The sequence below is a fragment of the Macrobrachium rosenbergii genome, chromosome 27 (genome assembly GCF_040412425.1).
Source record: "Macrobrachium rosenbergii isolate ZJJX-2024 chromosome 27, ASM4041242v1, whole genome shotgun sequence".
Lineage (NCBI taxonomy): Eukaryota > Metazoa > Arthropoda > Malacostraca > Decapoda > Palaemonidae > Macrobrachium > Macrobrachium rosenbergii.
In genome coordinates, this window is record NC_089767.1 from 41,810,602 (window position 1) to 41,838,299 (window position 27,698).

The following is a 27,698-nucleotide window of genomic DNA, read 5'->3' on the forward strand; positions in this document are numbered from 1 at the left end:
CCTCTTGTGGTATATATAATTATTTTTTTTTTTTTATTTCTACCAGCTTGTTCAATGCATCCAGTTCGAGGTCTTAATGGGCGGAACCCAACTCTTGGGAAGAACATTTCTTTGTTTCAAATTATTATTATTATTATTATTATTATTATTATTATTATTATTATTATGGAACAAGCTTGAGAGGCAACCAACCAGTTTCGGAAGCTATCTACCAGAGTATGAGTATTCCTTACGTAAAAAATAAGATGGAGCAGAAGGAAAATAACATTTTTAGAGACAGGCACAATGCAACAACTACTCTCTCTCTCTCTCTCTCTCTCTCTCTCTCTCTCTCTCTCTCTCTCTCTCTCTCTCTCCAAGGTACAGTTAGTAAAGGGTCAGATAAAGAGGTAGTTTTAGTCATATGTATTTGAGAGAGAGAGAGAGAGAGAGAGAGAGAGAGAGAGAGAGAGAGAGAGAGAGAGGACGATATCCAAGTAGCAACGGATGTCATTTCCCAATCTACCCTTTTCTTCCTACCTTCCTTAAAGGTTAGTACTGACGCACAGCTGGCTCACACGGAGAGGAGGAGGAGAAGAAAGAGGAATTTGGAGAAATGAACGCCAGCAATTTTATAATCTTTTCATTTGTCCTTTGTAACTGTTGTTCATTATTCCTACTTCCCCCCTCCCCTCCTTTTTTCAATATAAACAAGATAGCTTTATAGTTATTCGAAGGAGGCGTGGCTTCATGAATAGTGTTTTAGTTTAGTCTCAAAAGGGTATTCGACATGTTTAGCATATGGGCCTTTATACGAATGGGTCGGTATGTTGCGCTTACTTATACTAATGGATCAGTATATTGCCGTATACTTATACTAATGGACTCCAGGTCCTCATTGGACAGGTGGGTATCGTTCTCAGCTAGCACTCTGCTGGTTCCGCGTTCGATTCTCCGACCGGCCAGTGAAGAATTAGAGGAATTTATTTCTCGGTATAATGTAGTTCGGATTCCACAACAAGCTGTAGGTCCCGTTGCTAGGTAACCAGTTGGTACTTAGCCACGGAAAATAAATCTAATCCTTCGGGCCAGCCTTAGGAGAGCTGTTAATCAGCTCAGTGGTCTGGTTAAACTCAGGTATGCATAACTTTGCCTTTCCGAACAAGCCACATGCATAATCTGAAACTGGGCAATGTATTGAAGCGTTAATGGATTTCCTGTCATGTTTCTTATGAAGCAGATTCACGCGAAAATCTATAAGATTAGCTCCATGTGTTCTGTGTACGTCATTTCTGCTTGCTTCGTCAACAAGATTATAGGAAAACTAATTAATAGACGTACGGTATATTCTTTGCAAAGATTTTTTTGTTGTGTTCTTTTGTGTTCCAGGGAACCATTTCTTAGGATTTACTTAATGCTTATTGTTTTTTTTTATTGTCACTTTCTCGTGGTAAAAATGGGATTCTCAGCTCTTTCCGATTGAAACTTTGGCATTCTTGCGCCTCTTATTATCTTATAAATTATCTCTCTCTCTCTCTCTCTCTCTCTCTCTCTCTCTCTCTCTCTCTCTCTCTCTCTCTCTCTCTCTCTCTCTCTCTCTTTATATATAAATATTTATATATATAATATATATTTATAATATATGTATGTATATTATATAAATGTATTGATATAATATATATATATGTATATGTATTATATATACATATACATACATACATACATATTACATACATACATACAGGTAACTTTCTGGTACTCAGCATCAACCCGCTGCAGTAGACTAGCCACCAGGCCCATACATAGATCACAGCTTAGGTCAGCAAAGAAACAGTGGAATTTTCGTGGAAAAATTCTGGGAACTGTCATCAAATCGATTTTATCCTACGCATTTTAATCCACAGTGACGTTTTAGCTAGTTGAATAATACAAAGTTCTTTCATTTTCAGATACGGTTTAAGGAGAATGGGTACCCGTGGGTCATAAACAATGTTCTAAGAGGAACGCCGTTTCTAACTTGATATTTTTGTGATCGTCCGAATCTCGTGCCCAGATACGCAGGTAAGTCAGTTGCGTGTCACTTTCTGTGTAACGCTTGACCTTGGGTCGATAATCCTGGCTGGCAGCGCGGGCGTTTCGCCTCCGTATTTCGAAGGCGTCGCCTTGGGAGTTTTAACTCCCAGTTATTTGCTTCGAGTGGGCGTTTTTGTAATGTGTGTGTGTGGTATATTTGTTATTTCTTTGTGTGTTGCATTGATGATTCTTGTATTTTAATAGTTTATTTATATTTTTTATCTTTATTTATTGATTCGTTAATTTTTTTCTATTTATTTAATTTTTCTTTATTTATTGATTCGTTAATTTTTTTCTATTTAATGATTTATTTTTTTCTTTTTTTCAATAAGTGATCTCTTCTTTGTGATATACCACGTTCATTTTTAGTGGTACAGGCTTTCACATTATTATTTTATAAAAGTAATACTTGATTTATGTTGATGAAATGCTCCTTTACTTTCTGATTGTCTTGGTATTTTGTACCTTTTCTAATGAAAAATCAAAACTTTGAATCATTTATCATTTCATGCTTTCGGGTAAAAATGCTGTAGGTTATGGTATTGTACTGAAGCTTCAGCATATTTTAAATAATTTTTCGTTGGGTGGTTTTTTCCCCTTTTCCATTGTATATATATATATATATATATATATATATATATATATATGTATATATATAAATATTATATATATATATATATATATATATATATATATATATATATATATATAATATATATATATATATATATATATATATATATATATATATATATATATATATATATATATACATTATCTATATGTGTGCTTGTGCGTGTGTGTGTTTCTCAGCGCGTCCCTTTAAGTGCCTGTCTCTTCTTAATTGAATGGAGAGTACCTAGGGCGTCTCTCTCGCCACCCCACATGACAGTACTGTGAGCCCTAACGATGGCACCCTGTCATCGAGTTTCTTGCTTATTGGGCCGGAATCAATAATCCATGTTTAATGCATATGACCTCGGACAGTAGCGGGAACTGTTTGTGTCCTTCTTTTGTCCGTATATATACGATCCGTGGATTCTCTCTGACGCCTTAAATGCCCTTGAAAATTCTTCACGCAGCCGTTTTTGTTTTCATGAAACTGTGTGAGATTCGCTGCTAAAAATAGATAGATGTCAAATTACCCTATGCAGCCCCTGAATTTATCATCATCATTATCATCAAATTATTATTATTTTTATTATTATATATTCCTGTATCCTGTGTAATGCAGGGAGGCCAAAATACATTAAAATACAGTGACTTTTATTTTAATATTTAAAACATACTTTCGTTGGATTTTAACGAAGATACAGGCATACTGATGCTGTCTATATGGCACTGAGTGTTATTAGTTCAGTGTTATGCCTCTGTCATTTCTTCAGAATGTGCTGTACCCAGAGAGTTACGTTGCTGTGTTTGTTTGCGTGATATAGTCTGCATAAGGTGGGGTTGCAATTACCCCCCCCCCCTCACTTGTGGGATGATGGTACTTTTTCTCCCTGTCGTATATTAACGCCCTCAAACATTATGTCATTACATAATTTTATTTTAGTATTTATGGTGAAAATGATTGTAATGTATATTAAGGAAACATTCCTGACCCTTGCAGTTATGGGAAGGTTTAACGATTATCTAAAAGAATGAAGGTAAAAAAAAAAGCTTAGCACGTATTATGAATAGGTCTGGGCCTGATACTGTTCAAAATGCTACAAGTGAGCTTTGAAAGTGTAGGAAGACTATTGAAAATACTTTAATTTATTTAATGAAAGATATGTCAGTGGTTATTTTCAGTTGTATCCATTCTTCTTTTTCAGTTACTTTTAATCTTTCAGAAATTCCTAGTTATTTTCAATCTTTCAAAAATTCTTAGTTATTTTTAATCTTTCAAAAATTCCTAGTTATTTTTAATCTTTCAAAATTCCTAGTTATTTTTAATCTTTCAAAAATTCATAGTTATTTTTAATCTTTCAAAAATTCCTAGTTATTTTTAATCTTTCAAAAATTCCTAGTTATTTTTAATCTTTCAAAAATTCCTAGTTATTCTTAATCTTTCAAAAATTCCTAGTTATTTTTAAGCTTTCAAAAATTCCTAGTAATTTTTAACCTTTCAAAAATACCTAGTTATATTTAACCTTTCAAAAATTCCTAGTTATTTTCAATCTTTCAAAAGTTCCTAGTTATTTTTAATCTTTCAAAAAATCCTAGCTGCTTTTGGTTACACGTTTATTTTTAAAGAATCAACAAATTAACGAATGTGTGAGATGTGATTGATTAACACCACGAACTCTTGGCTCAAGATTCGCAGAGGTTTGTATCACCATCTTAAATAAATATTTCAAATGCAGAATGTCTGTTCCAGCTGCTTTGAACTTGTTCTGTTCGGTTCAGGGAGTTCTTGAATCACCCCGAAGTTTAAGTTGCTTCACAGAGCGTGAGTGTAAATGATCACTGCAGACGAAGGTATTTGGTAGAAAAATGCCTGCAAGAATAATGGATATTGTCGTGTTTATTAGTTTTCTTTCGAGCAATTCCGAGAGACTAAGTAATAAATTCAGGTCAAAAGTTTCGCCAAAATGATTAAGATGACGTTGACTTTTATAAAGTTAGGTACCTTAGGCCTGTGAGTCAACATTTTTTTTTAAATCTCGATATAAAACAAGTAAAAAATGCGCCGAAGTCCCTTCGGCGCAATCGAGTTTTCTGTACAGCGTAATAATCAAGGCCACCGAAAATAGATCTGTCTTTCGGTGGTCTCGGTATAGTGCTGTATGAGCCGCAGCCCATGAAACTTTAACCACGGCCCGGTGGTGGTCTGTCCTATATCGTTGCCAGAAGCACGATTATGGCTGACTTTAACCGTAAATAAAATATAAACTACTGAGGCTAGGGGGCTGTAATTTGGTATGTTTGATGACTGGAGGGTGGATAATCAATATACCAATTTGCAGCCCTCTAGCCTTAGTAGTTTGTAAGATCTGAGGGCGGACAGAATAAAGTGCGGACGGACAGACAAAGCCGGCACAATAGTTTTCTTTTACAGATAACAAAAAACTCATGTACATTCCTACAGTTTTATGATCAAAGTTGCTCGCTTGGTTTCAGCCGTTGGTTTGAAACACTGCAGTATCGAATAAACATTATTGTATTTTGTAGCTGAGTCATTTTTTAAGACTGCTTGCTGTTATATCTTAAAAATCTATTTTCTTTAAGTACAATTTAAAGATTGGTTTTCCTTATGGGTCGTAGAGTTTGTCATTTTTATTTTATTTATTTTTTTTGTCCTTTTCTTAGTAGTGGCTGAATATTCTCTCTCTCTCTCTCTCTCTCTCTCTCTCTCTCTCTCTCTCTCTCTCTCTCTCTCTCTCTCTCTCTCTCTCTCCTCACACATACAGTATTAAATTCTAGGTGAGTCTAAATATAAAATTGCATAGGATTCACAAGGCAAATAGAAATCAGTAGAAATTTACGCGGAGAGAGAGAGAGAGAGAGAGAGAGAGAGAGAGAGAGAGAGAGAGAGAGAGAGAGAGAGAGTCTCTCTCTCTCACACACCACACACACACACACACACACACACACACAAACACACACACACAGACAAGTCTAAATATAAATTTCTAGATAAGTCTAAAGGCAAAAAATCAGTAGGATTTACAAGGAGAGAGAGAGAGAGAGAGAGAGAGAGAGAGAGAGAGAGAGAGAGAGAGAGAGAGAGAGAGAGAGAGAGAGAGAGAAGCAATCACTTACCGCCTTGTACTCCCACTCATCCTCGTCATCTGGCTTCGTCTTCTTCTTCTCGGTTTCCCAGGAGTACCTGAAGGTCCTCCTGGATCCCGAGGACGCGTTGCTGTTCTTCCCGGCGTTGGAGTCGCCGTTCTCCGTGGCGACCATTCCGTTCGTCGCCCTCGTGCCCCTCACCCTGACGTTCTTCCTCTTCCTCATGGGCTCCAGGAGCTCCAGGTCGTCGGCGGCCTCCTTCCTGGGGCTCGGAGCCTTCTCCTCCCCCCACATGTTCTTCCCGACGATGCCCAGAGAATCGAAGGTCTTCTCGAGGTCGTCGATGTCCTTGTCGAGTTCGTTGTCCCGCTCCTCGCCCTTCTTGCTCCTCCAGCCGAAGAGCTTGAAGCCCGTCCTCTTCTCGCCATCCTTCTTCGAGTCCTTCCTCTCCTCCTTCTTCTCCTCCTTCTTCTTCTTGTCGGCCTCCTCCTGCTGGTGGTGGGCGTCGCCGTCGTGGTCGGCGGGTTTTTCCGCCGCGGCGTCGTTGTGGTGGCGCCCGAAGTGGAAGCCGAATCGCCTCTTGTGTTCTCCTCCTCCTCCTCCTCCTCCTCCTTTGCCGCCCTTCCCCTTCTGGTCCGCGGGGTGGGCGTCCTCTGCCTCGTTGCCCATCTCGTTTATGTGCTTGTTGCTGCCTCCGCTGTTCCTGCTGCTGCTGCTACTGCTACGGGAGGACGAAGGGCCGGGGTCGAAAGTGTTCGGCGAGTGCTGGGTGTCCTGGGAGGCGGAAGTGCTCGTGTGGTGTCCCTCGGGGAATTCGTCGTCGGAGTTGTTGGCCCACTTGTCGCTCGATGTCGCCGAAAGCTTGTCTTGTTCATCGTCGTTGTGCGTCGGCCGACCCTTAGCACTGCCAGCTCCCATGGTTCACTTGAAACGGTGATTTAACCCCTTTTTTTTTATTTTTATTTGAGTGCAGTCTGTTTAATTACCTGTATGCCATTTTCGAGAGTTCAGGTCAAGTCCCTTCCACAATGACATTTACACTTTTTCTTGCCCAGTAACTTTCCCTACGCGTACTTACATATTTTAAAAGTACTTTTTTTCATGTTGGTTTTATTTTTATTTAAGTGAAGTCTGGTTAATTACCTTTATGCCATTTTCGAGAGTTTAGGTTAAACCCCCTTCCACAATGACTTTTACACTTTTTCTTGCTCAGAAACTTTCCCTACGCGTGCTTACATATATTTTAAAAGTACTTTTCTTCATGTTGGTTGAAAGGGAAGACAGAAAAATTGCTCTTAACTTTGTGAAATATTCTTCAGAAAAGTCTATTTCCAGTTTTAGATATCACTAGATGAATTAACAGTCTTTTCGTCTGGGTACATGGTATCTGTTGTACATACCCTCATCTCCTGTAATCATGACTTTCACTGACTCTTCTCACATATTCTTTCAACTTCTTTCTCACAAGAATTTCCATGCTGTTTAGTGTCATGGTACTGTCTTCTAGTTCGCAAAACACACCGAATAAACATATAGTTTAGTTATAGTCACTATGTTTATTATGCACTTACAGTTTACTCAGAACTACTGGCCCTTTTGTAACTTTTCATGGGTTTCATAGTTCTGGGAAAATGGTGCATTCGCTTGGATCTGTTGTCACCCTTCTTGCAGTCTTCGATCACAAGCAGTTACCTGGAACGAAAAATGAGAATTTGTTGGTAACAACGTATATACAGTTGTGACACTTGAGAGAGAGAGAGAGAGAGAGAGAGAGAGAGAGAGAGAGAGAGAGAGAGAGAGAGAGAGAGAGAGAGAGAGAGAGAGAGAGAGAGAGACAGAGAGAGAGAGATTGTCATTTTTGAGAGAGAGAGAGAGAGAGAGAGAGATTGTCATTTTTTAGAGGGAGAAAGATTGTCATTTTTGAGAGAGAGGCGGAAAGAGATTGTCATTTTTGAGAGAGAGAGAGATTGTAATTTTTGAGAGAGAGAGAGAGACTGTCATTTTGAGAGAGAGACAGAAAGAGATTGTCAGAGAGAGAGAGAGAGAGAGAGAGAGATTGTCATTTTGATAGAGAGAGAGAGAGAGAGATTGTCATTTTTGAGAGAGAGAGAGACTGTCATTTTTGAGAGAGAGACAGAAAGAGATTGTCATTTTTGAGAGAGAGAGAGAGAGAGAGAGAGATTGTCATTTTTGAGAGAGAGAGAGAGAGACTGTCATTTTTGAGAGAGAGAGAGATTGTCATTTTTGAGAGAGAGAGAGAGAGAGAAATTGTCATTCATTTTCGAAGTAGGAAAGTTATGCGTATGAAGATCGATATATTTGAATAATTCCGCATCATATCAATAATTGACGAACCCAGTCGAGTGTTGGAATATTTACGAGAAGTTTCTAATTGTTTTCTTGCAAGCAGAAGATTGTCTTCATCATTACTGCCATTATCGTTCTTGCTCATGTTTATTCAATGACTACAGTTTGCAAAATAAGTCAGTGTTCTTTCTGTAACCTTCAGACTACGAAGTATTGAAGTCATAAAATTTCTGTCCGCCCTCAGATCTTAAAAACTATTGAGGCTAGAGGGCTGCAAATCGGTATGTTGATCATCCACCCTCCAATCATCAAACATACCAAATTGCAAGCTTCTAGCCTCAGTAGTTTTTATTTTATTTAAGGTTAAAGTTAGCCACGATCGTGCGTCTGGCAACATTATAGGACATGTCACCCCCGGGCCGTGGCTGAAAATTTCATGAGCCGTGGCTCATACAGCCTTATTCGCTGTACAGAAAACTCGATTGCGCCGAAGAAACTTCGGCGAATTTCTTACTTGTTTAACATAATCACGGGAAAATGTGCTATCTTATTCCACTGCACGCAGAAAGCAATGACCTTTGCAATGAGAAAACGTACTATCCTTTACAACTAAAATTCTCTCATATTTGAGCCTCATTATCACACTTGCAGTTTCGTCACTGTATGAAGTAATAACCTCATCATAATGAGGTCATAAAATTTTCTAACTGAGCCTATTACACGAAGGAGTCAGTTCCATTTCATTGCTTTTCTTTCTTATCGAGATTAGCCAAATAGGTCACTTTTGTGCTTCGATCACGCGAATAATATCGGTTTTCTGTTTTGCTCATATGACACGGAAGTCGGTACATACGTTTTCATTCCTGCTAATTTACACAGGACAACCAATTCTCTTTGTAATGAGAGGGTTGTACAACTCGTTTAGCATTGGTGAGTCTCCTCACACTTGCATAATACCAGATCGGCCACTCTTGTTACTGCCTATCTTTTCCTCTTATTAAACACTTGTTATTGCCTCTCTTTTTCTCCTATTAAACACACACACCTATAGATAAGGGTCTGTAGTTATCCTCCTGCCCCCTTGGTTTGCATAGAAAATATGAATTAATAATTTGTTGTGACTGTTGAAGTCTCGCAGTTCATTAATATAAAAAATTGACGAAAAGCAGCTTTTATTATTTCATGCTGTTTCATTAATTACCAGGTGAACAATCAGCTGTTCCTTCCCTTGTTGCTTGAGAGTATGTTACTTTTGAGTGTGTCTGTGCTCTCTCTCTCTCTCTCTCTCTCTCTCTCTCTCTCTCTCTCTCTCTCTCTCTCTCTCTCTGTATGTGTGTATACCTCGATTCCGGAATTTGTTTTGTATATGTGTTTTGTGTTGGTTTCTTGATTCATTGACTGGTTTTGTGTGCGTGTGTGTACGGTTTAGTCCAATGACTGGTCCATCCTGTTCAGACCTACCTACACTACATATAATGCCTACATATGTACAACGACCTTTTGTAGAATTACATTGGAGATCTGTATAGTCCCAAGAACTGCCCTGATAGAATAAATACCACAATTTTCACCTCCTTTTTGCATAATATCACATACATATCAAGTCTTATCTACCCTGGCGAGGTATCTAGAACCCCAAGGAATTTCCTTTCCATTCTGGTCTGTGGTAACGAAGCTTCTGTTTACCTGTCCATTGGCTACATTGATTACCCCCCTGAGTGAGCGTGACTCACCTGTGCAGATCGTCCATACTCGACCCGGGTTACACCTGTCTTGTTTGCTTACGTTTTGCGGTCGGGATTAGAGCGTTTCATTTCGTATTATTATTATTATTATTATTATTATTATTATTATTATTATTATTATTATTATTATTATTATTATTATTATTATCATTATTATTGATAATGTAAATAATAGTAAGATAATATTAATAAACATTATTATTATTATTATTATTATTATTATTATTATTATTATTATTGTATAAAATTACTTAACAGCAAACTTACTAGTGAATGGAAAACTGAAATACATTGTTGTGTTGTTGTTATTATTATTATTATTATTATTATTATTATTATTATTATTATTATTATTATTATTATTATTATTATTTTATAAAATGACCTAACAGTAAACTTACTAGTGAATGGAAACCTGAAATACATTGTTGTGCTATTGTAATTTTTTTGTATTATATTCTAGGTTTAAAATGTACATGGAAGCTTTCTCGTGTTTACTCATATTTCATACAGGATGATAAATGTATATCTAGGCCTTTACATTTCTAGTTGAAAATGAGAATTAAGGAGGCTGTGTTGTAAACAGTGATGATATGATGACACCACAAAAAGATATCATTATATTTTGAGACGATCAACTTTTCACACTTTGGGTAAAGATATATTTCTCTTTACGAAGTCAACTATGAAATTCTTCGGCGCAATCGAGTTTTCTGTACAGCGTATAATCAAGGTCACCGAAAATAGATCTATCGGTGGTCTCGGTATAATGCTGTATGAGCCGTGGCCCGTGAAAAATTTAACCACGGCCCGGTGGTGGCCTGTCCTGTATCGTTGCCAGACGCACGATTATGGCTAATTGTAACCTTAAATAAAATAAAAACAACTGAGGTTAGAGGGCTGCAATTTGGTATGTTTGATGATTAGAAGGTGGATGATCATCATACCAATTTGCAGGCCTCTAGCCTCAGTAGTTTTTAAGATATAAGGGCGGACAGAAAAAAAGTGCGGACGGAAAAAGTGCGGACGGACAGACAGACAAAGCCATCTCAGTAGTTTTCTTTTACAGAAAATTAAAAATGATCCCTTTCGATGAAAATGTTCACGACCACAGCATTCCCATATGTGTGACTTGGAGCCTCTGAGAAGTATAGCCAGTACAATGACATTTAGAGACCTGAGCAAGAATAGAACGTTGGTCTTCCAAGTTCGTTGACTTTTCAGAAAAGCGAGGGAGTGAAAAAGGAATTAATACTTTTTCCTGGTGTCCTTTTGTAAAATTCGTCCTGGTGAGTGATTTTTGTAATTAAAAAGAAATCTGTTGAGTGAATGTCTGGAATAATGACTGATGTTGGGATATGAAGGGAAAACGGTGGTTAATGAGTTAGTGAGAGAAATCTTAGAACGCCGTCAATCTGGAACCATGGTGAATAAGTGCTTTCATTTTACTTCATTGCAAGGAATTATGGGGCTTAAACGCAAAGTTCAGAAGGCCATAAATCCCTAAACATGACGTAGATGAAGGTCTGATTGAAATGCCATAGGTCTTTAATATCGAGGTTGTCTGATTGAAATACATAAGGATAAAGATAATATTGAAACCTGTTGTCAATGGAAGGCGGTACAGTGGATCGGGAGGGTAGGGGAAAGATAATACCCTCCTCCTGCAAACCTGTTTGTCTACCCCTGGGTGGAGGCGGTTAGGTAGTGGATCGGGAGGGTACGGGAGACATGGCACATCCACCCTCCTCCTGCAAATCTGGAGCAAATCCGTTTCTCCACCCTGGGTGGGGGCGGGTTAGGTAGGGAATTGGGAAAGTACGGGGAAGACATGGCACATCCACCCTCCTGGAAACCTGTTTGTCCAGCCCGTTTGGGGGCGGGGTAGGTAGGGAATTGGGAAGGTAGGGAAGACATGACACATCCACCCTCCTCCTGCAAACCTGTTTGTCCGCCCTGGGTGGGGGCGGGGTAGGTAGTGGATTGGAAGGGTAGGGGAGACATGATGGGCAGCACCAGGTTCCAGCACAGCGTAGCAAGCGCCATCAAACTCTTCACAGAAATAATATTTAGAGGCAGACTTTGAAAGTCGAAGTAAGTCGGGTTGTTCGTTGCGTTCATTCATTTTTAAAAGCCTCGCCAATGTCCTTGGCGAGATGGCCTTGAATGGTGAGCGTTTGAGAATTGTTTGCAGTAATAGCAGTAGCTGTAGTGGTATTATTAGCAGAAATGACGGTAGTAGTAGTACAAAGTCCGTTTATGAGGGTGCGGATATGGGGAAATCGCTGTTGTATATACGATCTTAGTCTCATTTGTATAATATTAATATGATCTTAGTCTCATATTGTATAATATTATATATATTTATATATATATATATATATATACACATATATGCATTTACAAGTATTAAATATATATATATATATATATATATATATATCTATATATAAATATATATATATATCTATATATATATAAATATATATATATATGTATATATATATATATATATATATATATATATATATATATATATATATATATATATATATAAATATATATATATATATCTATATATATAAATATATATATATATATATATTATATATATATATATATATATATATATATATATATATATATATATATATATATATATATATATATATATATATATATAAAATGTGCGTGCGCGTTCACTACTCACATATGACGACAGTGAGCAAGCATTCAAAGATTTATCCAGCCTACAATCATTAGGCAAGCGATCGCGTGCCGGGCCGTCTAATCAGTCACAGGTAGGTTGTTTCAATCGTACATTACAGCCGATATCGGTTCTATTTTTGGTTCCATTCCTGTATGCCTCGTCCCTGCTGAGCTGTGGTCCATGCTTCATCTGCCTTGGTTATAGAGGTTTTAACTCTTTTTACAGTCTAGACCTTGTAATTTACTGCAATAACGAATGTTCATTGTCATTTACTCTGAGAATGAAAAGCATGTCTTTCCTACCTTCCCAATTCCCTACCTACCCCCCTCCACCCAGGGTGGACAAACAGATTTGCAGGAGGAGGGTGGATGTGTCATGTGTTGATGCCCCTTTGCAAGTTTTTTTAATCAAGGATATCGGTTTGTCTCCTCTCTGTTCTGATTCTTCTGTACTGTCACCATTGTGGCTGTTTATCTTCTGTCAGAGTAATGTTGGAACGGTCACAATATTCAGTATTCAGATGTTTATTGATAATCAGGTGATGTTATTTTAGATATTTCAAGTTCTATCAGACGTGTCTAGATATTGCGAGTTCTTGCAGATGTGTTTAGATATTTGCATTCTTTCAGATGTGTTATTTTATATATTGCATTCTTACCCCAACCCTGTGTATATATATATATATATATATATATATATATATATATATATATATATATATATATATATATATATATATATATACTGTATATATATATAACTTTTTTTTATGGAACAGGAAAATTTAGGGTACTGCGTTACCTATCCCATAGGTCCCCGTAATAAAAAAATAAGTTAAATATTATCGTACTTCTTGCTTGTCAGACGTCAGACCTTCAGGAAGTATTACCCAATCTCTGCTCGTGCCATCGATTCTCCGGCCTGAAGGCCAAACATTTATTAAAAAATAGTGACCTCATGATTCTCTCTCTCTCTCTCTCTCTCTCTCTCTCTCTCTCTCTCTCTCTCTCTCTCTCTCTTGTCTTGTTTACATCATTAACTGGTTTTACCTCCAGCAGAGGTCAAGTTTGTGAATTTTCCCCCGTGCGGTGTATTGATTCGGATGGGGACCTATTATTTAACCTAATTCTTCAAGTTTGCTTCAAAATTGGCTGACTCAAGGAACCAGGATTCGTTCATTTATATTGTATTTGTTATATGGTATTTATTTTTTAATAATTGTATGGAGAGAGAGAGACAGAGAGAGTAAAGAGAGATCTTGTATTTACATTAATGAAAGGTATTTACAGACATAAAGGCACCTGTTTGTATGGAGAGAGAGAGAGAGAGAGAGAGAGAGAGAGAGAGAGGTGAAGACCATCTTATATTTACAGACATAAAAGCACCTGTTTGGTATGGATAGAGAGAGAGAGAGGGAGAGAGAGGTGAAGACCATCTTGTATTTACAGACCTAAAAGGTACCTGTTTGGTAGAGAGAGAGAGAGAGAGAGAGAGAGAGATGAGGACCGTCTTGTATTTACAGACATAAAAGGCGCATGTTAGTAGCTAATTTTTTTTTTTTTCTTGTAGCAACTAAAGGTGACATTTGAATTGTTATGGATACTTTCCATTGTAATTTCGAAAGTGCCAAAAATAACGGTGATGACTGAAGATAATGACCTCTTATTGGTTTGAAAAGAATTCCCTAATCACGACTGCATATTTTGAACTAGTGTTCGTAAATCCTGCATATTTTGAACTAGTGTTCGTCAAGGATTTTATCATACGTTTCTTATTTTATCAAACGTCTCACTGATCATACGACTTGCATTAATGAAAATATTTTCTGGTCTTTCGACCATGATGTAACAGCCTGTCGTATTAATACAAAACAGAACGTGAAGTATTCAGGAACGTGACGTAATTCATCGTGAGCGTGTTTATCTGCAAAGTGCCTTCTATTGATCAAGCTTTTCCAAGTGCTCTGTGCATGTTCCGTAATCATTCATTATGCTTTTTCACGTCTGTTGCTAATTACACTGTGTGACACGGTGTTTGACAATTGTGTTTCTCGGAATATACTTCCTTGTAAAATCATCTACATGTCCTTTAGATCGCTTGAGCAGTTGCGAGAGCCAGAATGTGATACTGTTTGATTTTACATAAAATATAAGACGTAACGAACTAGCGGATCCAGGGAGGGGGAGGGCGTCACCTGGGCTCGTGCTCCCCCCATGAAAAATTAAGACAAAATAATAATATTAAAGATTTAGATAATAATAACATAAATGAGAAATATGAAAATGGGGGAAAATAAAAACCTATTATATATATAATATATATATATATATATATATATATATATATATATATATATATATATATATATATATATATATATATATATATATATATGAAAATTGGTTTCTTTTGCAAGGAAGTCAAGTTATTCTCTGCCACTTCCTGTTTCTGCTGCAAAGTAATTTGCGAAAATCAAGGTCAACGTCAAGTTGAAATACCCCTCTAGGAATGATTTCTTAGATTCTGTAGGGTCTGCCTCCTCAGAATTTATGCCACTCCCTTCGGCTTTAAAATGTTTAAATGTTCACGTTTTGATGCAAATGTTGATTGTAGTGTTTATCACTTATAACACGTATCAAGAGGTGCTGGATATTTCTGTGGTGCTGAAGACCTTAAAATTAAATTTGCCATTCCGCAAATTTTGATTTCAAGTGACGGTTCTGGATATAGTTAGTGTAAGGTCATATCGTATCTAGAGGTATTCATTTGTTGACACGGCACCCTACAGATATTTTGTTTCGTACTGAATCAGTGCTGAGTAGAGTTAATGGAGTTTATTTCGCTAAAGATTTTTCACTTTTGGACACCACCGTGGTTATTGAGGAACTGTTTCATCGTGAAACCACAACTGCAAGGGAGTAGATCGTCAGAAAGAATTACTAAAAATTAGCTGTTATCATTTTCAAAGGTATTCGATAATAACTACAAAACATTGAATATCCACTTTGCGTAATATAGGTGCATCTAATCAGTGTTACTCTTGACTTCTTACATTTTCACTGCAGATTTTATTTTTAATATTTCAAGTCCATAATTACTAAAAGTTAGCTGTTATCGTTTTCAAAGGTGTTCGATAATAACTACAAAACATTGAGTATCCACTTTGCGTAATATTGGTGCATCTAATCAGTGTTACTCTTGACTTCTTACATTTTCACTGTAGATTTTATTTTTAATATTTTAAGTCCATAATTTTGTAAAACTCACAAACAGCAATAATGACTTTCCTTATGCACTGAGTACATTGAGGTCATATTGTATTTTATGTCAACCTTTATGCATTTTGGTATGATTTTTCCGAACTACCACCTTTGCAAAGGTGATAATTCACGGTGATAATTCATGTACGGTGCTGAGAGGGAGGTTTTGTGCCTATCGCCATGCGTATGGGAGTTACTGAGACGTAAAGGCATGTGATAGCTGTTAGGTAGCGGGCAATTTACGTAAATGCCCGTCATTATATATAATAGCTCTAGATCGGGCATATTTTCGCTTTGCGTGAAGACTTGAACGTAATCACCCACCATACCCTTATGTAACGGCCGTATATTTTTGTCCTTCCGCTGAGCGATGAAAAAGTAAACAGCCTTGACCAGTCTGCGTTTTGTTAAGGAAAAGATTAAAGTGGGTTTTTTAGGGGGATATAAATAAACCTATTTTTTTTTATCTCGTGATAACGAATAACTCAGTGAGAAATACAAACTCATTTAGTTCTCTGCAAAAGAAAACTATTGAGATGGCTTTGTCTGTCCGTCCGTCCGCACTTTTTTCTGTCCGCCCTCAGATCTTAGAACTACTGAGGCTAGATGGCTGCAAATTGATATGTTGATCATTCACTTTCCAATCATCAAACATACCACATTGCAGCCCTCTAGCCTCAGTATTTTTTTTTATCTTATTTAAGGTTAAAGTTAGCCATGATCGTGCTTCTGGCAACGCAACAACAAAGGCCACCACGGCCTGCTGAGAGTTTCATGGGCCGCGGCTCATACAGCATTATACCGAGACCACTGAAAGACATATATTTTCGATGGTCTTGATTTTAAGCTGTACAGAAAACTCAATCGCGCAGAAGAAACTTCGGCACATTTTGTACTCGTTTTAATTGAAACTGTTTGCTAGTTTTGCTTAATATTAACTAATAAAAATTGAGTGCACGATACTGTGTCCAGATTCCTTGATAAGCTTTCCATTTGGTCCCCTCATGGGGGTAGCATGCCCCCCCCACACCGTCACTTTTATGACCCTCTAACTTTTTGTCGGACGGGGTCATTGACCCTGGTGGTCATGACGCAACCAATCAATCAATCAATCAACCCTATCTGCTTTTGCATGGATAAGATTTATAGAACTTTCATAGGAAGCAGGATAACCACTTTTCTGCGTATTCAGCATTTATCCTTGCTTACAGTCGAATATTTGTGCGCGCTGGCGTGCGCGCATGTCTTTGCGTATGGAAACTTTTGAAACACAGATGGTAGGACTGGAGGAGAAGGCTGTGTATTATGCAGTCGCCAAGCAGTATTAGTGAGAACGTGAGGCCTGTCGGGAGCTTCGCACGTGAACGCATCAGGACGTTTTGAAATTCAGTTCAAAAACGAGCACCGAACACTGACCACAAGAGAAGTTGTTAAACACAATGGGGCTTGACTAATATATATATATATATATATATATATATATATATATATATATATATATATATATATATATATATATATATATATATATATATATATATATATATATATGAATCGGTTTCAAACATTATTTCGCACACTTGAACAAAAGCTTCAAAGTGACACGCACGAAGATCTGGCACGCAGCGGCGATGACCTAATTCCTTGTCCGTTTCACTTCGGTTAATAGACCTAAGCGAGAGACGCCTGACCGTACAGGTCGAGAACACGAATCAAACTAACCTCCTCAACAGTTTGGAGAATGTTTACAGCAGTCCCTCACCAGGGCCTATTTAAAAGAAGGCATGAAATTGCGTGACGATGAGACGCTCTCGACCTTGACCGTAGACTGGAGGACGGGTTTCTCTCTCTCTCTCTCTCTCTCTCTCTCTCTCTCTCTCTCTCTCTCTCCTCAGCGATCTTTTCAACAGTAGTAGAAGTGCTCACGGAAGGTTTAATATTTAATATTGGAAGTAGCTTACTTTTTGTTTGTCTTATATTCCGTTTGTGATTTGTGTGTGTGTGTATATATGTATATATATATATATATATATATATATATATATATATATATATATATATATATATATATATATATGTGTGTATGTATATATATAATATTATGTATATATATATATATATATATTATATATATATATATATATATATATATATATATATATATATATATATCCAGCCCATAAGATTATTATTGATACTTCCACTTACGTTTTTACGAAAGTATCTGAACTACGAGTAAAACTCTACGGGTGCTTTCCGCCCCGTTTCACTTTTTTTTTTTTTCCAGTAGAATTATGATTTTACTATTTTCGTTTCCCCAGTCACTTTTTAAAGTATTATAATAAGCAACATTTGTCATTTCTGTACCCCCTAATAATGTCATTCGTTTTCATAAAACTCACCCAAATTCCTAGGATCACGGGTATTGATTTCACCTACTTTGTGATCACCAAAATATAGGCGCTCATAAGCCTTGTTTTATGTTCATATTATTGTGGACCAACAGGTTTGACCTGACATCTTTCTTATTTATGCATGAGTTTGAAATACCAGCGTATGTTTATAGTCATGAATGCTGGTGTTACGTTCACGTTAACCTGGTAGGTTTGATGTCTACTTTTCTTCAAGTTTAAACGAATATTAAATATTATATCTGATCCTAAAGACACTTCGAATGTTTATAAATCAGTGGTTCTTAACCTGGGGGACGTCAGCAGTTAACAAGGGGGCGCGAGCCCTATGGAAAAATAAGAAATTCTCTCATTGTATTCGTTATTCTCTTAATAAGAGTCGCTAAGAGGCAGTGTCAAGTGTCTCACTAATTCATTCCCAAATGAATAAAAACACCCCTTCTCTTTTTCTTTTTTTCCCTTTAAATCTGGGGAGAATTTTTACTCACAGATGCAAGGGGGCGGCGTGGAGGGAAGGACCAACTCTTAGAGGGGGCGTGATAATAATAAAAAGGTTAAGAACCGCTGATATACAACCTACAGAATATGCAACCTCAAGATTTTACAAGAAATTTTGAAAAGGAAGAATTGAGGGCTTTATTATTTTTCCTAGAATTCTAAAAAAATAGTCTCTCAGTGTCTGCGCATTCGTAGTATTTATCTGACATAAAGTTTCAGGTGGGCTTCGGCGGAAATAAAAGAATATATATTCTCTCTTTCACGCTATACTTCCCTTCCCCGTTGCGTCTATTAAAAACTACAAGTAGTACTTCAGAGAAACATTACTGACGAGGCCTTTCCGAATACCAGAGGTATAGTCGCTCTCTTGTGTACCTGTTACGCAGCTTTTCATTCATCAAGCCCCGTAGGGGGATAGTGTCGTCAGTGCACCTCGTGCGGTACTCTGTAGGCATTAGTTAAGGTTCTTTGCAGCGTGCCTTCGGCCCATAGTTAGAGCCCCTTTCGTTCCTTTTACTGTACCTCCTTTCATATTCTCTTCTTCCATCGTGCTTTCCACCCTCTCCTAACAATTGATTCATAGTGCAACTGCTTTGAGGTTTTCCTCCTGTTACACTTTTCAAACCTTTTTACTGTGAATTTTCGTTTCAGCGCTGAATGGCCTCATAGATCCCAGTGCTTGGCCTTTGGCCTAAATTCTATATTCAGTTCAATTCAATTCATTTCAGTTCATTCATCAAGGTGATGGTGGTAACGTATTCTCCGACAAGATCCGCATTTGGAAGAGATCTGTCTTGTAGCCGTTCGTTCTGTATCGGTCCTCTTTTTCAGTTGTCTAGCTTGGCTACAGTAACCTTCTAAAGATGTTCAGATCCGCTTATAATTGTCCCATGTCTAAAAAGTAGAGAACCACCGTAATGAGAGCTTCAAATTTATAGGGAGACTTTCCATTCTGTGGCCCAAAGTGTTTAGAGACTTTAGAGGTTCTGTTCTTCTGTTGCTTAGCCTTAGACAATTTGTCGGGAGATTTTAAAACATTCTTGGTAATAATTCTGAAAGGTTATTGCCCATCTACACAGTATCAGTCCGCAGGATGGCATTTCTTATTAATCTGTTTAGACATCCGAGTATCATTAAAAAAACAGGGTGAGAGAGAGGGAATTACAGTTTGTGTATGAATGAGAGAGAGAGAGAGAGAGAGAGAGAGAGAGAGAGAGAGAGAGAGAGAGAGAGAGAGAGAGAAATTACAGTTTGTGTATGAATGAGAGAGAGAGAAAGAGAGAGAATTACAGTTTGTGTGTGTGAGAGAGAGAGAGAGAGAGAGAGAGAGAGAGAGAGAGAGAAGAGAGAGAATTATAGTTTGTGTATGAATGAGAGAGAGAGAGAGAGAGACAGAGAGAGAGAGAGAGAGAGAGAGAGAGAGAGAATTACAGTTTGTGTATGAATGAGAGAGAGAGAGAGAGAGAGAATTACAGTTTGTGTGTGAATGAGAGAGAGAGAGAGAGAGAGAGAGAGAGAGAGAGAGAGAGAGAGAGAGAGAATTACAGTTTGTGTGTGAATGAGAGAGAGAGATAATTACAGTTTGTGTGTGAATGAGAGAGAGAGAGAGAGAGAGAGAGAGAGAGAGGTACACGGAAGGTTAATTAATGCCAATAAACATTCAGTAAATTATAGGCTTTTGCCCAATACTATCCTGTATTACACGTGTCCAGAATATTTAGGGTTAACTTTCTCATTAGAAAGAGCCGCTTCCCGGAAAAATGTTCACTACGAGCTTACAATTCGCGTTTTCACTATTTCACTGTATCCACGTTCATTGTATATGTGGCATGAATCAAACGATGCAGCCCACTCGACCAAAGATGATATATCAGTTGAATACTCCTCCAGCTATTGACTGGTAATGTAGGAACTTTTCTCTTTTGCAATCGTATGTCTTGCTTGACGTACTGTCTGGATTCATGTATGTGATTCAGTGAGCCATCGGTAGCTCTGGGTGGTTCGATTGACGCAAGTAACTAAAACTGATTTCAGTGAGCCTTCAATAACTCTGGGTGCGTTCGACTGAGACGATTAACTAAAACAGTTTAGGCTAACGTGATGTATCTTTACCCTTCGCTACCAGGATTCAGTGAACCCTCAGTAACTCTGGTTGTGTTCGATTGAGACAATTAACTTAAACGTGTTTTGGGCCAACATAAAATATATCTACCCATTCCCATCTTATTCTGTGGGTCATCGGTAGCCTAACTCTGGTTGTGTTCGATTGAGACAATTAACTTAAACGAGTTTTGGCCCAACATAAAATATATTCACCCCTTCCATTCTGATTCTGTGAGCCATCGGTAACTCTGGGTGACTTCGATTCAGACGAGTAACTGAAACGTGTTTGAACCAACGCGAAATATATTTACCCCTTCCCAGCTTGCGGTTCTCAGACAAGGACAATAGTGTCTTGCTTTCGCGTACATATTTCCACGGTTATTAATGGCCTCTAGAAGCGAGTCTCTTTATTTGTACGGTGTCCTTCGCGTTGCCTAGCAACCGTTTTGTTCCAGTGGTATTCTGGTCATATTTACGTTTCTTGGATTGCTGCTGCTTCTTCTTCTTCTTCTTTTCGGAATTCCAAAGATCTTGCTTAGTCTTTTTATAATGTTTTTAAACGATTTTTTAAAGGTAGTCACAGGTAAATTAGAACAGGTGGACCTACAATAAGCTATGCACGGATTTCACGGGAATACAGTACTTGAACTCTGATTTGACTTAATTCCATTGATTTTGAAACGTAAATTCTCTTGTATTATTCCCGTATTGGACTTAATTCGATTAATGTGAAAAGAATCATTCTCTGGTATTATTTCCAAGCTGGGCCTAACTTCATTCTGTTAAAATATGGCTTTCTTCATCTTCTTCCCAAATTTGCCTTAATTCCAGTGCCTTTAGCTATGAGATACTTAGTTCTTCCTAAATTGGATCGAGGTCCAGTAAATAAAATAAGTAGAATTTTATGTGTTTTTTGTAATTTTTAAGTTCTTCCAAAATTGGATCAAGGTTCAGTAACATTAAAATAAGTGGAGTTTTTGTATTTTTTCCCAGGTAGGCTGTAGTTCCAAATAGTTTTATAAGGACTCACTTATTATTCAAAACTATTCCCAAAGAACTCAGATCGTTATCTTGAAAAACCACCGGCATGACATTTTTGGAAATCCTGGCACCCACTCGTATATATATTTCAGTTCTTCCTATGTGAACTTTTCTCCCCAACCCCAACCCCCAACCCCCTTCTTGCTCTCTCTCCCTTCCCCCAAAAAAAGCGTTGGGCACCGAATGAAATATGTGTTACAAATGTCATCTTAGTCTTAGAGGTGACTGTAGAGAGAGAGAGAGAGAGAGAGAGAAAATACCGTGTTGGGCACTTAATGAAATTCTGTTTCAAATGTCATCTTACTCTTAGAAAGTGATTGTAGAGAGAGAGAGAGAGAGAGAGAGAGAAAAAAATACCGTGTTGGGTACTTAATGAAATTCTGTTTCAAATGTCATCTTACTCTTAGAAAGTGATTGTAGAGAGAGAGAGAGAGAGAAAAAAAAAATACCGTGTTGGGCACCTGATCAGATATCCGTTTCAGATGTCACCTTACTCTTAGAAGTTAACGTGGAGAGAGAGAGAGAGAGAGAGAGAGAGAGAGAGAGAGAGAGAGAGAGAGAGAGAGCATCTGAAATATCATTTCTTATGTTCAGAGAAACGTCCTTGGGAATTTTGAGCTGGATAATGTCATCATCCGGGATGATGTAAAATACCAAGGTCCCTGATTCGTTATTCATTTAGCTTCACGGCCTAATTATTCATTCCGTCGCTTCACTCTGTTTTTTTTTTTTTTTTTTTTTGACAGCACGTATTGAGTCATTTGCAAACGTAACTGTGAGGTAATTGATTATATAATTATTTTATATTTTATTTTTGGTAATGTAGGAACGATAGCTTGCCGGAGGCTTCCTTTTCAGTTTTCTGTAAAGGAAAACTATTGTGCCGGCTTTGTCTGTCCGTCCGCACTTTTCCCGTCCGCCCTCAGATCTTAAAAACTACAGAGGCTAGAGGGCTGCAAATTGGTATGTTGATCATCCACCCTCCAATCATCAAACATACCAAATTGCAGCCCTCTAGCCTCAGTAGTTTTTTTTTTTTATTTAAGGTTACAGTTAGCCATAATCGTCCGTCTGGCAACGATATAGGATAGCCCCCCCCCCACACACACACACAGAGTGCGCTATTCATCTCCATCTCACATGGACTTTCTCATCGCCTTATTTCAAATCCGTCTTTCACTTCATCCATCCGCAGCGGATGAATAGGTGAGGTGAAAGACGGATTTGATCCGCTTCTATATTTTCTTCTCCTTCTTCCTCCCAACACTTGCAAGTACTATAACAATATATTAAAAACAAGATGTAAATATGACAAGGTTTCAAAATACCTTACAATTTTTGAAACTTCTGATGCCGAATGTGGCTGTAAGTTGAAGGGAAGACGCCCTAATCGTAACCACAAAGCAGTAAGTGTTCAGAAAGTGCGATAGGTGCCTTGGCGTCGCCCCCAAAAGCACTTCGTTTCATTTGTGATTTATCAGGCATTTCGTTCCTAAGGCCATTTGACGCCGGTACCTATCTGCCATTTTGCGCCGGGTAGGAAGACTCCAAGGGCTCCATCACCCCACTTATATATATATATATATATATATATATATATATATATATATATTATTATATATATCTTTATAAATTAATATTATATTTTTGTATATAAATTTTTGTATATAAAAAAGCATAATTTCCTCACGGGTTTTCTTTGTAAGTTACGAAGAATTCCTAACGAACAGGACTTAGCTAATTTAACAGTATCTGAACGCTGATTCGGTCGCAGAGAACCATTTCCTATTTTAGCTCAGTCGCCAGACATTGGTAATTAGATCTGATTACATATCCATCATGTATTATTATAGGAAAATCGCAGCCTAGTAATTATTATGCCGCATAATCAGTCGTTCGGTGACATGAATTATACCTTATGGGTTAATCACTAATCGGCCTCTGGCTTTGTGCTGGTCAGCCTATATGGGTTTGGGTTTAGTTGTGTATGGGTTTGGTTTTTATTATTTGTGGGTTTGGTTTGATTATTTCTGGGTTTGGTTTTAGGTATTTTTGGGTTTAGTTCTAGTTATTTTTGGTTTTGGTTTTAGTTATATCTGGGTTTGGTTTGAATTATTTCTGGGCTTGGTTTTAGTTATTTGTGGGGTTGATTTTAATTGTTTGTGGGTTTGGTTTTAGTTATTTGAGGGTTTGGTTTTAATATTTTTTTGGGTTTGGTATTAGTTATTTCTGGGTTTGGTTTTGAGTTATTTGTGTGTTTGATTTTAATTATTTCTAGGTTTGGTTTTAGTTTTCTCTGGGTTAGATTCTAGTTATTTCTGTGTTTGGTTTGAATTACTTCTGGGTTTGGTTTTAATTATTTGCAGGGAACGTCATGGTAAGATGTTTAGATTTTACGCTGGTTAGAGGTCTCAAACGAAAAATAGTAAATTTCAGTTTGTCTCATATGGAATTTGGAAATTTAATTAACTTCAAGTAATTAATGTTATACAATTTATTGTAACTACAATGATTTTACTAAATAATTATTCAATAAATGAGCTTATAAAAAATATTTGTATCTAAAGGGCAGTTTTGAATTCGAATCTCTCTCTCTCTCTCTCTCTCTCTCTCTCTCTCTCTCTCTCTCTCTCTCTCTCTCTCTCTCTCTCTCTGTGGCACCCATGAAAGCAAAAGAAAGTAATTAAGGTGTTAGATTTCGTCACAGCAACAGATAATGAACAAAATACCCATATTGGTACCCAGCACAAGCATGCGGTATGTTTGGTCGTAGAATGCGATCATATTCCTACGGGTAAAACTTCGTTCTCTGAATACACGCGTGTTTGTCTGCGCAACAAAGAACTCAGTCTTCCTTGAGAATCATGAGAAAATTGATGAATTTGGAAATCAGTGACAGTAACGACAGATTTCATCCGTTTATATAATTTCGAGAAGGCATTTATAACAGTCGTATGTAGGGATCTTGCGATTGGTTTAACTGAGGGAGTATGATGTAGATTAAAGTTGTGCCAAGACGATTTAGGTTTCCCGAAGAGAAATTTAGTTTTGTGAGACTTTTAGACGAGTGTCTGATCATGGGTATGGAATGGATAAGGGTATGGGTATGGTTATGAGTATGGATATGGGTATGGACCACTGGGCTGATTAACATAGGTATGGGTAAATGGGTATGGGTATAGGTATGGTACAGATATGAGTATGGGTATGGTACAGATTTGGTATGGGTATGGTACAGATATGGGTATGGATATGGTACAGATTTGGGTACGGGTACGGGTATAGGTATGGGTATGGTACAGATATGGGTATGGTACTGATTTGGGTGTGGGTACAGACATGGGTATGGGTATGGGTATTATGAAGTTTGACATGAGGGCAATGTACCTAGGTGCTATTTAGAAATTACAGAAATATGAAAGTGTCTGGCGATGTTGTAATGATTGTGAGAAAGAACGAATGAATGAACATTGTTTACTTGTTTAGCTATTTAGATGTCACATTTAATAGCAGACTGAAGAATGGCAAGCCAAATGGAGTTGCCTGGATTCTAAGAGATATCCTGTGGTGTGGTGGTGACAGTGCTATTGAGTGGCTGACTGGGGTGTGCAAGGTATGTCTGGATGAGTGAAAAGGTTGAAAGGAGTGAGAGGAACAGTAATGGTTCCATTGTATAAAGGTAAAGTTGATGAAGGCGACTGTAAGAATTGTAGGTTCTTAACATTACTTAGTATACCTGGGAACATATGTATAGTAAGATTTTCAGTTGAAAAGTAAGACATATGACTGAGGGATATACGGAACAATTGAATGTTGATATAATTGATGGAAGGGTACAAGCGGTTGATTTGCATAGGCAAGTGAGAATGTATGACGGGTGGTGGTAGATATAGGGGAGAGGTGAGTCACAAAACAGGTGAAGAGAGGAAGGAATCAGTATATTCAAAGTAATGGAAGATTTGGTGTCCTTGGAAAACAAGTTGGGAATGTAAGAAAGAGACTGTTGAGCCATCTCTCCTTTATGGAAGTGAAGTTGGGAAGTTAAATGCAAATTAAAGAAGAAAGTTGGAGCTGTTGAAATAACCTGGCTGTTTAGTGTGTGTGTATGACATAAGGGTGAGAGATGTGGAGATGAGTAGAAGTAAAACAGATAAAACAGGGGACATATTGTGTTTCTGTAGGAAGTGATAAGAGTGTGGAAGATGTCTGCTTTTTTGGGGTTCATCTTTTAAAGTATAATGATTAGCCTCCTGATATATATATATATATATATATATATATATATATATATATATATATATATATATATATATATATGTATATGTGTGTATGTGCATGTATGTATGTAATTTATATATATATATGGTAGGTAGTATGTATGTATATAGTAGGTAGGTATATTTATAGTACCACAATGTTTTGCATGGCCAAATTTACCAGGAACCGCTGTACCCGTCGATACCGGTGCTTCCGAGCAGTGTCCTCCGCTGCAATTATTTGCTAATAAGTTGGATCGATACTTACGGCAAATACCGCCATGTCTCCGCGGTAAAGCTTAGCAGGTACTTCTCTTTTGCACACTTAGCAACACTTGTCACTCGTAAAAGTTGGTAAGAAAAATTGCAATTCAAGAATATGTACAATACAGTAAATCCAGTTTTTATTAGGATTATTTCTGGTAAGGAAATTGTAATTCAAGAATATGTACAGTACGGTAAATGTGATATTTTTATGATCTGGTCCTTAATCCATGTTTGTTTGTGCAAGGTTTTATTTTATGTAATTGTGCTTATTCTTTGTTATATATAGAATGATGTCATTGAAGTTTTGTAAATTTAATGTTTGTTATGCTCCTGTACTTCTTAATTCATCTTTTTCTTTTTGCAATTTTTATTTTGTGGAGTTATTTTAAATCTTAAGATTTATGTGTAAAAAACATTCATTATAGTTTTGCCATTTTCTTGTCTGATGAAATATTCATACCTCCTTTAAGCAAAGCAGAGCCTACTATTAAACAAGCTAAGTACTGATAATTACGTAAATGTGCAGCAAAGAACTGTTACAATGAAATACATACAAGTACATTTGTACACTATTCACTTAGGCCAGCACCATAACACATGTTCTTATAACATTATTTTGTCCAAGTAGGAATGCCATCATCTGTCACTCTATCGACTTATTCCATTGACGTTCATCGAACACTTGAGAAAACCCATTACAATCTTAAATTTCCACTAAAACGCGTCACTTCTTTGCACTCATCACTGAATGAAACGGGGCTGTAAAGTAATTCATGTTAATTGTGACGTAATCGCGTTCACTACAATGCAGAAATCCCGCGATGGCGGCAGGAGGCCGTGCTCTCGCTTCCATCGCCGAGAGGCGAGTGTGTTTGTGTCGTCGCGTTGGAGACCTGAGGCGAGGTTGCCGAATGATACGGGCGCGGTTGCCAGTTCGTGTTTATTTCCCCCCACTTTAATATTCCGTCTTGATTTTTCTGTTAAATGTTCATGGTTAGAAGTGTTCACTTATAGGCTTCAATCAGAATTCGTTTAACACTTTATTTCGATTTACGTTCCAAATGGTATTTATTGAAGGGCACTTAAGGTACTGTATTACTTATGAGGTACATTTTTTAAAAATAAAATTATCAATTTAAGCGCGACTTGATGTGATTGCAAAGTTGCCATGAAAACGCACAATGTTCATTTATTGCTGTGTTCCTCGAAATAGGGAGGAATTGAGGTCTATTGTTACTACGTGACGTATGGTTGAAAATGAGCTTATAAATGAATTGATACACAAGATTATTCTATCTACCTTTCTATCTAGCTGATGAAAACTATTTCAA

The 27,698-nt window shown here is 37.4% G+C and overlaps 1 protein-coding gene across 2 annotated transcripts in view; it reads right to left on the reverse strand.

Annotated features, from left to right (window-relative positions):
* Positions 1-27,305, reverse strand: part of LOC136853716 (cylicin-2-like) — a 51,944-nt gene extending 24,639 nt beyond the window's left edge. The window contains exons 1-2 of one of the 2 annotated variants that reach the window (XM_067129691.1): positions 27,172-27,305; positions 5,800-7,461 (exon numbers count right to left, since the gene is read on the reverse strand). In XM_067129691.1, the coding sequence (XP_066985792.1) occupies positions 5,800-6,687 (888 nt within the window). In that variant the 5' untranslated portion in view covers positions 6,688-7,461; positions 27,172-27,305. Of the gene's footprint in view, positions 1-5,799; positions 7,462-26,921 lie in introns of both variants that reach the window. The other variant, XM_067129689.1, reaches the window with a different exon arrangement.
* Positions 27,306-27,698: the final 393 nt, after the last annotated feature.